The sequence below is a fragment of the Tachysurus fulvidraco genome, unplaced genomic scaffold (genome assembly GCF_022655615.1).
Source record: "Tachysurus fulvidraco isolate hzauxx_2018 unplaced genomic scaffold, HZAU_PFXX_2.0 HiC_scaffold_51_np12, whole genome shotgun sequence".
Taxonomy (NCBI): Eukaryota; Metazoa; Chordata; class Actinopteri; order Siluriformes; family Bagridae; genus Tachysurus; species Tachysurus fulvidraco.
This window is the reverse complement of record NW_025927271.1, coordinates 393,303-407,689: the sequence shown is the minus strand read 5'-3', so window position 1 is coordinate 407,689 and position 14,387 is coordinate 393,303. Positions and strand designations below refer to the sequence as shown.

At 36.4% G+C, this 14,387-nt stretch overlaps 1 protein-coding gene and 1 long non-coding RNA gene across 2 annotated transcripts; both read right to left on the bottom strand.

Moving 5' to 3' along the window:
• Positions 1-2,300: 2,300 nt before the first annotated feature.
• LOC125140671 (C-type lectin domain family 4 member F-like) lies at positions 2,301-4,711 on the bottom strand. The gene is made up of 6 exons (XM_047809831.1): positions 4,470-4,711; positions 4,203-4,274; positions 3,592-3,663; positions 2,833-2,987; positions 2,648-2,760; positions 2,301-2,478 (listed from the first exon to the last, which is right to left on the bottom strand). Exons 1-6 carry the CDS (start codon positions 4,492-4,494, stop codon positions 2,316-2,318), a joined length of 600 nt encoding a protein of 199 aa, XP_047665787.1. The 5' UTR covers positions 4,495-4,711; the 3' UTR covers positions 2,301-2,315.
• Positions 4,712-4,755: 44 nt separating this feature from the next.
• LOC125140672 lies at positions 4,756-6,244 on the bottom strand. Its single transcript, XR_007139878.1, has 3 exons — positions 5,422-6,244; positions 5,245-5,304; positions 4,756-4,874 (listed from the first exon to the last, which is right to left on the bottom strand). It is a non-coding gene; the product is annotated as an uncharacterized LOC125140672 (long non-coding RNA).
• Positions 6,245-14,387: the final 8,143 nt, after the last annotated feature.

Here is a 14,387-nt window from a genome sequence, read left to right as displayed (position 1 = left end):
TGTTTACCATGGGAGTGGGAATCTGCTGACTTCGACGTAACATCCTTGGATGGTGGAAGGAGCAGGAGTTTGGTTCGCATTGCCGGCAGTAAGTCAGACTTGTTCTCGGTGCATGTTGGACTCCGGCAGGGCTGCCCTTTGTCACCGGTCCTGTTCATTATTTATATGGACAGGATTTCTAGGTGCAGTCGAGGGCCAGAGGGAGTCTGGTTTGGGGACCACAGGATTTCGTCTCTGCTTTTTGCAGATGATGTTGTCCTGCTGGCTTCCTCAAATCAGGACCTTCAGTGTGCACTGGGATGGTTTGCAGCCGATTGTGAAGTGGCGGGATGAGAATCAGCACCTCCAAGTCCGAGGCCATGGTTCTCAGACACAGAAAAGGGTGGCTTGCCCCCTTCAGGTTGGTGGAGAGCTCCTGCCTCAAGTGGAGGAGTTTAAGTATCTTGGGGTCCTGTTCACGGGTGAGGGAAGGATGGAGCGGGAGATCGACAGGCGGATTGGTGTATCTTCTGCAGTGATGCGGTCGATATACCGATCTGTTGTGGTGAAGAAAGAGCTGAGCCGTAAGGCGAAGCTCTCTATTTACCAGTCGATCTACGTTCCTACCCTCACCTATGGTCATGAGCTTTGGGAGCTTTGGGTCATGACTGAAAGGACAAGGTCCCGGATACAGGTGGCCGAAATGTTTCCTCTGCAGGGTGGCTGGGCGCTCCATTAGAGATAGGGTGAGGAGCTCAGTCAATCCGGAGGAGCTCAGAGTAGAGCCGCTGCTCCTCCACATCGAGAGGGGTCAGCTGAGGTGGCTCGGGCATCTGTTTCAGATGCCTCCTGGATGCCTCCCTGGGGAGGTGTTCCGGGCATGTCCAACTGGGAGGAGGCCTCGGGGAAGACCTAAGACACGCTGGAGGGACTATGTCTCTCGGTTGGCCTGGGAACGCCTCGGTATTCCCCCGGAAGAGCTGGAGGAAGTGTCTGGGGAGAGGGAAGTCTGGGTGTCCCTGCTTAGACTGCTGCCCCATGACCCGGCCCCGGATAAGCGGATGGATATATATATATATATATATATATATATATATATATATATATATATATATATATATATATATAGTAACACACTCAATATAGATATTACTCTGAGGGGATTCGAGCTGTATTGAGCTGTATTGTTAAATAAAAACTTCATGAAACAAATGATCATTTTATCTTATTTTTTTATCCCACATATGCTCCCAAACATATTCAAAGGAAACCGCAAATACATAGAAATCACCACTGAGTCTTCTGAAGAAAATAATTTAATTTAATACTTGAAGTATATATGGTTTAGATTGTTATACCACTAACCTGGGGCGGTTCTAGGCCTTTTTTAGGGTGGCTCCAGCCCCCTAAAACTAAAAGTATAATTTTTACTTTCATAAATAAACAATAAAAATTACGTTAAATGCAGGACATGTCGTCGATGGGAAAGAAAATGATTTATTAGTTTAATCCAAGAGCAATTTTTTTACTTTGCTTTTACGCGCGTGCGTTGTAGTCTTTCAAAATTGTGTCACCAGCTGTCTGATTTATTTGAACGGAGAGACACAGGCACACGCAGTCAGAGCTGGAGGCGTTTATCTATAACGTTAATCGGCGGAAAACCGCAAAGACGGCAACCAAAAGCAGTAAAATTTCACTATTCTTATTACCAGAGTTGTAGCACAAACGAAATATTAATGGAAACAATCCATTCAATACTACATCAAAATAACATTTATTGATTTGGTCTTTGTCTTGTGAATATTTTTTAATAGTGACTGCATTCATTGGACACACTGTTTGTAGAGAATGCACACATACATGAACTGATTTGATTCGAGACTGGCATCATTGCATCATGCATAAAATTTTGGTGTCCACTTTTGCCATTTTAAATTATACCTTAACTTTTTGGCTTACTATGTAGTCATATAATATATAATATAAAACTCTTCTTGTTTTATATTCTCACTGAGGGCTAAAACCCCTAAAGATGAAATCCTAGAACCGCCCCTGCCACTAACTGTTAAAAGTACTGTTTGCTACTGCATTAATACTTTTTTAACGTTTCTTGTGTTTTCATTTTTCATCCAGTAATGGCCATTTTTGTATTTCTTTGCCAGACACAAATATATCTTAATAACTAAACGAGTTATAAAATATATATATATATAAAATATGCAGTAAACTTCGTGTTAGCTGTTTTTTAATATAAAATATTTATAGTCAACAACCAAGAACTGTCCTCCATTCATAAAAACAAATATTTGCAGACACAAATGTAAGTGAAATGTCTTTTAATTTTCACAGATGTACTTTTTGATTGTACTACAAGAAGCATCAAACCAGTTATGTGTGTTAACATTTGCATTCCCCAGAGTAGCACAATTCTCTCCAGAAGGGTCCTCCTCTTTCCAGTTATCAGGCTCATTTGGTCCTTCTGGAGCACTAAACCAGAACCTACATACATAAGACATAAAAACTGTAATAAGTTTCTTAAATATTTAATTTATTTTCTGCATAAATAAGTATATACATTGCTGTAGGTTTGTAATAGTAAAATGAGTTTAGTGTGAAGAAAAGAAGAGGTTAATGAGAAATAGTGTGTGTGAGTGAACACTGTCATTACGTTACACCCGTCTCGTTTAAGGGCTGGTTGTTCACCCACATCCACTGACCCTCAGTCTCCAAGTCATTCAATCCAATCCAGTGTGTTTCTCCAATTTGTGAAATTAAAAAGCTCTAATGTAGAAAACAATTATATTAAATAAATAAATTATTAGATTAAATTATAAAGAGAAGCTCTACACTCACCTGTTCAGTTTGGCTGGTTATAATCACCAGGTGACCTCCTTTCTCCACACAGTAATCTCGACTCTGTGTCCATTTCAGTTTATGAGTGGAGAAGTAGTAACACTTTAAACCAAGAGACTTCCATCCTTCCTCACAAAGTGTACAGGTTTGTTTTGCTTTTTGAACAGTTAAAAAAAGATCATTTATGAAATTAGATTATATAATAACTACATAACAAATTTTACAGTTATGTGAAACATCTTGTTTCTATTTAAAACATACTATCAGGAGCTACTGGGACACTTCCCTGACAGACCACCAGAGGGGGTGCTGGTGGCTGTTTAACCATAGGTGTTCCCCAGGTGTGTTGTACTGCTGTGTCACTTCTTCTCCATTTAGCCTGATGTTTTGTCATATATATTTGACTGCATTGTGATCTCGGGTATCCATGTTATTGTTAACTTATGTTTCATTTGTTTTGAATCATGGTCAAGTCGTGTTGTTGTGCTAGTTTTATTTTAAATTAATAAAGCTGTGTCAGGGTTTTATCCTGTGTGTGGGTTTGATTTTCTGAAAATTCAGCCTATAACTTGGAGATCCGGGTTCGATCCCTGCTTCAGGTGGCATCTTCACTTCTGCTGCACAAACACTACACTTTACACAATTTGATACATGATTTATTATATAAGAAAAATAAAAATAAAAATAATGCAAGATCACATGCATTAAGGCTTAAAATAACTGCCCCTTGGAGTAAGTACCACCAGGATAAAGCCTTACCATTGCATGCAGAGAGACGTTCATGAGCTTGCTGGTATTTTGCCTTCAGCATCCCAATCAGTTTCTCTGTCTCTAAAACAAAACAAAAAATATTTTGATGCAAATGTTTTTTGATGATGGGAGTAAACAGACGGGGAAACAGACTAAACTTCCCACTGCATGCAGAAACAAACTCATGATGCTTTGTATTAATTTCTTCATTTCTATACAATCTTTCTGTCTCTAAAACAAAAGAGAAGTGCTTCTAATGAAGGATTCGAGTAAACTAGAGGAAAGGACTAGTCTTATCATTGCAGGCAGGGATGCGCTCCTGATGTTTCACACATTTGTATTCAATATCATTTAATACATTATAAAGTTGAACATAATTAAATCACACATGAACCACAATATAACCACTAGTTGGCATATATATTATTTATTATATATAGTTATTATTATTCCCTTAATAATAAAAACTGCATGTTGTGTTTATTTGTGTTATCTTTGACTAATATTTAAGATTTGTTTGATGATCTGAAACATTAAAGTGTAAAAAAATCAGGAAGGGGCCAACACTTTTTTTTCACACCACTGTATCTATCTACCTATAATGAGGGTGAGAATCTTACCACTGCGTGCTGCGAGATTCTCCTGAACTTGCTGATGCTCCACCTTCAGTGCTTCATACAGTTTTTCTATCTCTTAGTCAAAGATAATAATTTTTGATGCAAAAGGGATTTTAGATAATGAGAATAAACCAGAAAAAAATTATAAGAGGGGCAATTACTAGAATTATTATTACAAAATAAGAAGCACAAAACTGGTGGGTTTTTAACCCACATATACACTGCAGCCACTGCAAACTATTAAAAGAAACAGGAAGCTCTAACACTTACCCTTGGCTTCATGTTCCTGTGTCATCAGTGTTTCAGTAACATTAGAATACTGCTCACTTAATATCTCATATGAAACCACTTTATTGTGATCTGTTGAAGAAAAATTCTCAGGGTTAAACTTATTTACAGTACACTAAAAAGTAAGTGTATAATTAATTAAGTAAAGAAATGTACGTTTTTCATGCTAGGATGAATTCATCTCATTTGATGGATAAAAGGAGACACTTTATTATGATTTCTTGATTGAGAACAAAGATAAAGCTGATAAGCACAACTTAACACTTACAAGGATCCCTACAACACAGAGTGGTAATAAAACACCAAGTATTAGGAGGAGACCAAAAGCATATCTGAAGATCTTTCCTGGATTCTTCTTGTCTTTCAGCTCAGTGCGGTCAGACATATCTGAGAGAAAAGGGTTTGTTATTTCATATATCTTTGTACTAGAGTCAGATCGAGACCCACTGTGTTATGGAGTTAAATTAAAAAAATAAATAAAATGATTTCTGTTGCTTTTTCCAATATTAGTTTGATAAAATATAGATAAATATTTGATTAGATATTTTTAATAAGTTACATTAAATTTGTCCCATTATAAATATTTATATATATTAGGTTAATATTTATATATATAGGTTACTCGTTACCTGGTTACTAGTGTTATGTGCGACATAACACTATTCTGAATTGTTTTTTTTTTTATGTTGTTGTTGTCGTCATTCACTAACCTTACTAGTTCTCAGTATCAGTATTTAATCACCAAACAAACACATACCTGAATTTTTCAGCTCTGCGCGACAGTCTTCTGTATTCACATAAATATCATCCTCTATGTCTGATAATGAGCAGTGAAAATCTTGTCATTTACAACACTTCATGTAAACGATACCAAACATAACCATCAAACATGTATTTAAATATTTTTACATGTATAAACATTTCAGATATCTACCTGTTGGAGAGTGATAGTTTTCAGTACCGTCCATTTTGCAGAGCTTAAAACTTATATCTTTATAGACAGCTTGTATTTCTGAACCTTGCTATTTCTTCACAACACATGAAATGAGTGACTTCTGCTTGCTAGTGTGATCTCAGGTTAAGCCTCTTGGTCTCACACTCAGTTCACACTAGCAAGCAGAATTCATTTGTGTGATTTTCTTCTTCCTGAACTTGCTGATGATCCACCTTCTGTTATTCATACAGTTTTTCAATCTCTATGGTAAAAGATAATCATTTCTGATAAAAAGGTTAATATGACAATAAACCAGGAAAAACTGAGGCACACAAACCTCAAATCTAGTTTTCCTGGTGTTACTCCTCAACAGAGACACCAAGTGAACAGGAAAAGACCACTTTACAGACCCTGTCATTTCATTCCATCCTGTAAGTTTTATTTTTCATCCTGTACCCTTTTTATATGTACAAACAAAACTGCATGAAAAGGTTATATTAAGCTTTAAAAAATCAAATGCATTTACAAACAAGGAAATAAGCAAACACAGTATTATACTGAATCAATAGTAAACTTAAATGTACAGTATCATATATGATGTGTGTGATATTAAAGAAGTTGATAAGCTTAATACAGGGCTCTCAAGAGTCACACATTGAGAGTGACAGTCATGCATCTTTTCTCATGCTCTCCCGCCATACATTGTATTTCTCACGCAGAACATTTTTTTGACTATTTATCATATATTTAATATGCCGCAGCGCCCAAAATGTATCTGTCCGCACCGCTGTCTCTATAGAACCAGGCAGGAACCAAGCGCGTCTCCCCTGGAGTTCTTAGTCGAGCCTGACGTGTATCAGACAATCAAAAAAAAAGAGGCTACACAATAGCCAATCAGAAAATAGCACTATTGTATCTGGGTAAGATTTAACACAACAACCATTGGAAAAAAAAAAAAGCATATTCATTAGAGAGAGTATTTTCGATGGTCGGTTTGAACAAAACCTCAACACGAAACAGCTTGTCTCTGGACGGGACATTGTCCTCAATCATGACCCTAAAATTCGCTTGGCCGAACTGTTTTAAATGGGAGCAACATTACAAATGATAAAGGAGTCCAAAAAGGCAATAAACACTCACAATAAACACCACCAGTCATAATCTCTCTCTCTCTCTCTCTCTCTCTCCCTCTCTCTCTGTCTCTCTCTCTCTCTCTCTCTCACACACACACACACACACACACACACACACACACACACACACACTCAAAATAATAAATCCTGTCAGGTTAGCTCTTGTTAGTTAGATAGTTTTTAATTAGCAGTAAAATTGTGTGCATGTATAAGTATGCCAAAATACACTCTGAAATCCTGTCAGGTTATCTCATGCTACAGTAGTTAGCTAGTTTGGATTAGCAGTAAGAATTTTTGGCGGGTATAAATATGACTTAAATTCTTTCTGAGATCGTCTCAGGTTAGCTCATGTTATATAGCTAGTTTTTATTAGCAGTAAGGCTTAAATTCTCACAGAAACAGCTCAGAGTAGCTATTGTACTGTATGTGCAGAAGAATCCAGAAAGTAACTTCACTATCAGGACAAATTCATAGTGTCTCTGTGGTTGTTGTAGCACTAATCATTTGCCCAACTGTCCTCTAGGTGATTGTATCAAGTGATTACAGCCGAATGGACACAAAGTGCTTAATGGAAATGGCCCAGATCTTCCTGGATGAGCTGGATTTGTCCTCCATGATTGTGCCACCAGTCCCTCATGCACCTAGAAAAAGCCCTTTATCTTCTCCCTGTGTCTCTAGGGTCCCATGACATTTTAAAATCAACTCAAAGACATATTATCTTCATGTCACAGAAACACAACAGTCAAACAGACACTTTTCTTTATACATGGATGCGACCTCCATCAACAAGCACACCAGCACTGAGCCTTTCCCTTTAATTACCAAGAATTTTCCAGAAGGATTTATTCGCATTTCTTCAACGGATTAACACGTTGTCCCGATTTGAATTTATTACATCATGATAATTGCCTTGGCACGGTTTACATGATGAGATTGCCTTCCCTGAGCCTATAATGCTGCGCTCAAAACAGTCAAAAATGTTATCCCTTAGAAGACAATGTCTTTGTGCTGCCTCTAGGTCCTTCATTCATAAAAACAAGTCTTTGCAGACTCAAATGTAAGTGAAAAGTCTTTTAATTTTCACAGATGCACTTTTTGATTGTACTACAAGAAGCATCAAACCATGTATGTATGTTACCAATTGCATTCCCCAGAGCAGCACAGTTCTCTCCAGTAAATTTTATTCTATTTTTTATTTGTAACGATTTTTATTATATATATCTTACATTAGACAGTTAAAAAAAAAAAAACATTTCACTAAACGTTGTACTGTGTTTCTTTGTATATGTGACAAATGAAATGTGAATTAGCTAAAAAGTGTTTGTATGGAGACTTTTGGGACATGATGAAGACCAACAGCTGGCTGCTGAAGCAAACAGGAAAACCTCAGAATCCTCTTACCAGTGGCTTTGTATTGTAGCACCATCAGTTCGGCTGTAGTGTTCTCGTGTCCACTTAACATCTCAGTGGAAACAACTTTATTGTGATCTGTTGAACAAGAACATCAGGGCTAAACTCAGACATAGATGAATGAAAACGTTTCTAGGGGCCAAGCACCAAAGGTACATAAATATTCTATTGTAATGTGTTGTATGTTTCTAGTATAAATGGCTGATAAATAGAATCCTTCTAACCTAACCATCAAACTATTTTATTTATTGTAATTGGTCGAATGAGAACAACAGATTAAAGTGCTATTTAATACTCACACAAGATCCCTACAGCACAGAGTGATGCTAAAGCTCCAAGCAACAGAAGACCAAGAGCAGATATGATGATGTTGTAACTAGATGAAGCTAAATATTAAACATGTTTTAGTTAATAAATTACAAGTAGAAGTGAGATAATCAGTATAATGAGTACAAACACATACCTGTGCGTTGTCTAGTCTTCAGATGTGGCTGCTGTGTGTTCACATCGTCATCATCCACTGCATGTGATCCTAACAAATTAAAAATCCTTATAATTTATGATGTCTGATTACATAAATTTTCAACATCTAATATATTTTTTTAAAAATATAGCAGTTTCAGATGTCTACCTGTTGGATAATTAACTTTTCCCCCCGTTTCCATTATGCTTCATATATGTTTTGTGATTCCAGGAAATGTTGTAGGTGAATCTTTTTAAAAATGTACTATTTCAGCCTTGGACCATCCTGAAGTCACACCTTTGTACAGTAGTGTACATACATTTACCTGTTTTACAATATACCAAGACTTTTTTTTGTGGAAACCTTTTATGTGTCTGATGTCCATGGTACCATTATGAAGATATCATAAGGAAGAAAGGAAATTAAACAGCTCTTGTTGTTGGAGAACTGATGACTGTCCTTCTGGCAGGTTCTCCCACATTAACACAAGTATAATGATAAAAGAAAGAAGTAGTAGCGTTTTCCGTCCTGTGTATTTACATAAACATCGTCCTCTCTGTGTGTGATTATGAGCATTTACATGGTGCTCATCATTTACAGCACTTGTTCAGATTTCTGCCTGTAGGAGAAGGACATTTTTAACTACTACAGTATCTATTTTGCCATTTTTGTAGATTCAATTGAATTTTTTGTTGTCATTCACTAACCTCACTAGTTCTCAGTATCAGTATTTAATCACCAAACAAGCACATACCTGAGTTTTTCAGCTCTAGAGTGATCTCAGGATAAGCATCTCGGGTTCAGCCTCAGTTCAAACTAGCAAGCTGAATTCATTTCTTCTTCTTGAATCTGCTGATGCTTCACCTTCAGTTCTTCATACAGTTTTTCTATCTCTATGGCAAATGTGAATAATTTCTGATACAAAATGGTTAATAGATGTTGATGATAATAAACCAGAAAATATAAGAGGAATATTAAAAAATAAGAAACACAAAACTCAACAACTGAGTTTTTTTCTCACATATACAGTAACTGCTAACTATTAAAGTAAACAGGAAGCTCTTAAAACCACACATAACCCTTGGCTGTGTGTTCTGGGGTCATCAACATTGCAGTAACATTATCATAATGCTCACTTAGAACACCGTATTGTATTTTTCTGAGATAACTTTACAAAGAAAAATACATCAACAAGGGAATAATTTTAAATGATGTAGAAATACTTTGTAGAGGTTAAAATAAATAAAGACTACTTTACAGACCATGTACATTTTAGTTAACTTATACTTTCTGTGAAAATATGAATGATGAAAATATTAAATATGAAATATGAATATGTGTACAGAACACTAAGTCACTGTACATTTGTTGTGCTACATTCGCTGCAATGACTTTTTTTTGCAACAGCTTTAACTGAATGACCAAGAATGGGGAAAAGAATGCAATATTTATATGTAGACTGAAAGGCATCCTTCAATCTCTCTCTCTCTCTCTCTCTCTCTCTCTCTCTCTCTCTCTCTCTCTCTCTCTCTCTCTCTCTCTCTCTCTCTCTCTCTCTCACACACACACACACACACATACACACACACACACACACACGTACCTCAGGTTTGTTTAGCCCTGCATGTATCAATGGCTTTTGCAAGCATCAAATCAGAGATGGAGAGCAGACATTCATGAAGCCCTGTGTCAGATACAATGTGCAGTTACAGAAAATAAAAAGAGCAAAAATCCATATGTTTTATTATCCATCCTCTGTTACCCTCCTAAACACAATATGACTAACCTGGAACTGGAATGCTGACATAGTGCAAGTCATCATCTTGTTAAAAACAAAAACAAAACCATACATCATGTTTTTAAGATCTATATTTTTATTAATTCTTATTGCTTTCTAAATGTTATTCAAAGCAACTTAACATTACAAAGTACATAGTAAATGTATTTGTGGCTGACTTTCCACTAAAGTGAATCGTGTCTGGGGAGTGAGCTATTAATTGACGCGTGTCAATAAAGGCAAATGTTCTTTATATGCTGTTGAGTGTCTTTTACTGGAACAAGCATATCATACAGTCACCATAGTTCCATTGTTCATTCATCCACAGTTCATAGTTCACGCCAATCCTGAACATATCACATGTGTAGCTAAACAACTAAAAAAAATTCCAAAATGATGAAAGTATATGCTCAAACACGATATATCTCACATATTCGTGATAAAGATCCAGTTCGCGGTCATATTTCATGGTCAAAAAACTGTGAGCTTCCCCCGTACACACAAAAAACCCTCCCTCTGGCCCAGGTGCACTCATTTATTCATTTAACTGGTTTAACATTGTATGTTCATATAAGGATCCTACAAATGTTCATAGATACTGTATGAAAATCTATAGATCGTTATATTATGTTGAGATGCTAGTAAAGGAGCGAACTGTTTATCTAGACAGCAATAACACCTTAATTAGTAAACTGGAATTCATTACGTCTCACTAGCTTGAGTAATCAATGAGTTGGCATTTTTTTTCACCATAAAATATGAAGACATACGTGTAAAGTTTGCTATACAATATCTATGACAACTATACGGTAAAATAAACCTTTAATACAAACTATAGCTAAACTTAAAGTTAGCTGTTTTAGAATATCAAATATTCATATTCAACAACCAAGAATTGTCCTCTGTTGAAAAAAAACAACCCCACACCATAATCCCCTCTACCAAACTTTACACTTGGCACAATGCAGTCAGATAAGTACCGTTCTCCTGGCAACAGTTAAGCCCAGACTCATCCATCAGATTTCCAGGTAGAGAAGTGTGATTTGTCACTCCAGAGAACATGTCTCCACTGCATCCGACGCTTTGCATTGCACTTGGTGATGTAAAGCATGGTTGCAGCTGCTCAGACATGAAAACCCATTCCATGTAGCACTCTACACAATGTTGTTGAGCTAATCTGAAGGCCACACAAAGACTGGAGGTCTGTAGCTATGGACTCTGCAGAAAGTTGGTGAGTTATGCATACTGTGCACCTCAGCATGTGCTGAACCTGACCTGTGTTTTACACGGTCTACCACTGTGTGGCTTAGTAGCTGTTATTCCCAGCTATCTACTGTACTGTATCTACACCACAATCTTACCACTGCATGCAGCGAGATCTTCCTGAACTTGCAGATGCTTCACCTTCAGTGCTTCATACAGTTTTTCTGTCTCTAAGGAGAATAAATAAATAAATAAATAAATAAATAAATAAATAAATAAATAAATAAATAAATAAATAAATATTAATAACAAAGGGGCAATTACTAGAATTACTATTAGAAGGCAAGAAGCACAAAACTCTTCTTTTTAATCCACGTACTGTATTCACTGCAGCTACAGCAAACTATTAAAGGAAACAGGAAGCTCTTATAAACCCTTACCCTTGGCTTCATGTTCCTGCGTCATCAATGTTTCAGTAACATTAGAATACTGCTCACTTAATATCTCATATGAAACCACTTTATTGTGATCTGTTGAAGAAAAATACTCAGGGTTAAATTAATTCACAGAGCAATGAAAACTAAATGTATAATTAATTAAGTAAATAAATGTAAGTTTTTCGTGTTAGGATGAATTCATCTCACTTGATGGATCGAAGGAGACACTTTATTATGATATGATAAGCACAAATTAACACTTACAAAGGATCCCTACAACACAGAGTGTTAATAAAACACCAAGTATTAGGAGACCAAAAGCAAATCTGAATATCTTTCCTGGTTTCTTCTTGTCTTTCAGCTCAGTGCGGTCAGAGATATCAGAGAGAAAAGTGTTAGTTATTTCATACATCTTTGCACTATAGATAAAGTCATTTCCAGACCTAATGCCATGCACAGTTACAGTATTTTAAATAGTTCTAATATTTTAGGAACTTGTTCCCTAAAAAGAAAAATAGCAACACAAATAGTTTTACTTCTCTAACTTTATAACACAGGAAAACAGAGAAAAGGAACCTGCCCCCAAAAATGAAGTCAGGTTTACATACAGTACATTTACCTGTTTTACAATATACCAATAGTTTTTTCTGTCCTTTTGTGTGTGTGTCACTCCTTGTTCCTTTATAAAAAAATAAAAACCTAACCCTAGGCTCCTAACCCTAAATACTGTAGCTCTGATTACAGGAGAACTGAATACTGTCCTTCTGGCAGGATCTCTTACATTTACACAGGACATGTGGAGATAATCAGTATAATGATTTTATGTTATGAGGTGTAAATGTATTTTTTTGTTGTCATTTCATAACCTCATTAGTTCTTCTCACTATCAGTATTTAATCATCAAACAAACACATACCTGAGTTTTTCAGCTCTGAGCGACAGTCTTCTGTATTCACATTAATATCATCCTCTGTGTCTGATAATGAACAGTGAAAAGCTTTAAAGCACTTGTTCATGTAAATGATATCAAGCATAATCATCAAAAATGTATTTAATTATTCATGTATAAACATTTCAGATATCTACCTTTTGGAGAATGATAGTTTTCACTATCGTCCATTTTGTAGAATTCAAAACTCATATCTTCATAGACAGATGGCACTTCTGAACCTCACTATTGTTTCACTACAAATGAAAGGAGTGACTTCTGCTTTCTAGAGTAATTTCAGGGGAACCCGATAGATTTCACCCTCACACTAGAAAGCAATAGGCATGTGATATAATGTGATGTTCTTCTTCCTGAACTTGCTGACACTTCACCTTCACTTCTTCATACAGTTTTTATATCTCTGTGTGTAGTTAATGTGTGTGTGTGTGTGTGTGTGTGTGTGTGTGTGTGTGTGTGTGTGTGGGTGTTTTTGTGTGTGTGTGTGTGGTGTGTGTGTTGTTTGTGGTGTGTGTGGTGTGTGTGTTGTTTGTGGTGTGTGTGGTGTGTGTGGTGTTTGTGGTGTGTGTGGTGTGTGTGTGTGTGTGAGCATGTGTGTGAGCGTGCGTGTAGGCTCTTGGTTTTATATTATATAACTACAGTACTTTTCTTGAACTGTTGTTTTTTTATAACTATTTTTTAACCAATATAAAAATGCTGCATTTTGAAATCTGATTGGTCAGATTGTTAGGCTCTGTAACAACAGCTGAGACTTGTGCTGAATGTGAATCAGATATTTATATTAATGTGAGTTTTAATCATTCTAATTGCATGATTAATGTTTCTACAGCAAGTCATACACAAATATTAGTATGGAGATCACTATACATAATCTGAAGCTAATATTAAATGTGATTATAAAGTGTAACGCTTCGACACAGATAATTCGCTATTCCCAGGAAATGAAAGAGCTCGAAGGTGAAGAGTCTGCAATACAAACGTTTAATGGCAGGTGTACAGGCATCACGCTTCTCTCACATAGGAGTGTTTTAACTCTTAATAACCCTCACAAATATAGAAATAAATAACAAAACTATAACAAGAAGGCATAACAAACATATCATCAACAGTGGCTCTCGTTACACCGCCGATAAGTTCTCCTAAGTTAGGTTAGATAAGTTGGCCGTTACTGTGTGTGTGTGTGTGTGTGTTGTGGTTGTGTGTGTGGTGTGTGTGGTGTGTGTGTGTGTGTGTGTGGTGTGTGTGTATGTGTTGTGTGTGTGTGTGTGTGCGCTATCACAAATATAGAAATAAATAAAAAAAACTTTAACAAGAAGGCAGAGCAAACATATCATATACCGTGGGCTCTCATACACCATTGAATAGTTCTCCTACGTTAGGTTAGATTTGTTGGCCGTTACTGTGTGTGTTTTGTGTGTGTGTGTGTGTGTGTGTGTGGTGTGTTTATTTGTGTGTGTGTGGTGTGTGTGTGTGTGTGTGTGTGTGTGTGTGTATGGAAATAAAGCTATATTTTGCTGATTTTATTTAAAAGAAGGAAGCTAATAAAATATAGTTTACTTCCCAAACTCCCTGACATCATTCTTTATACCGGAGTTGA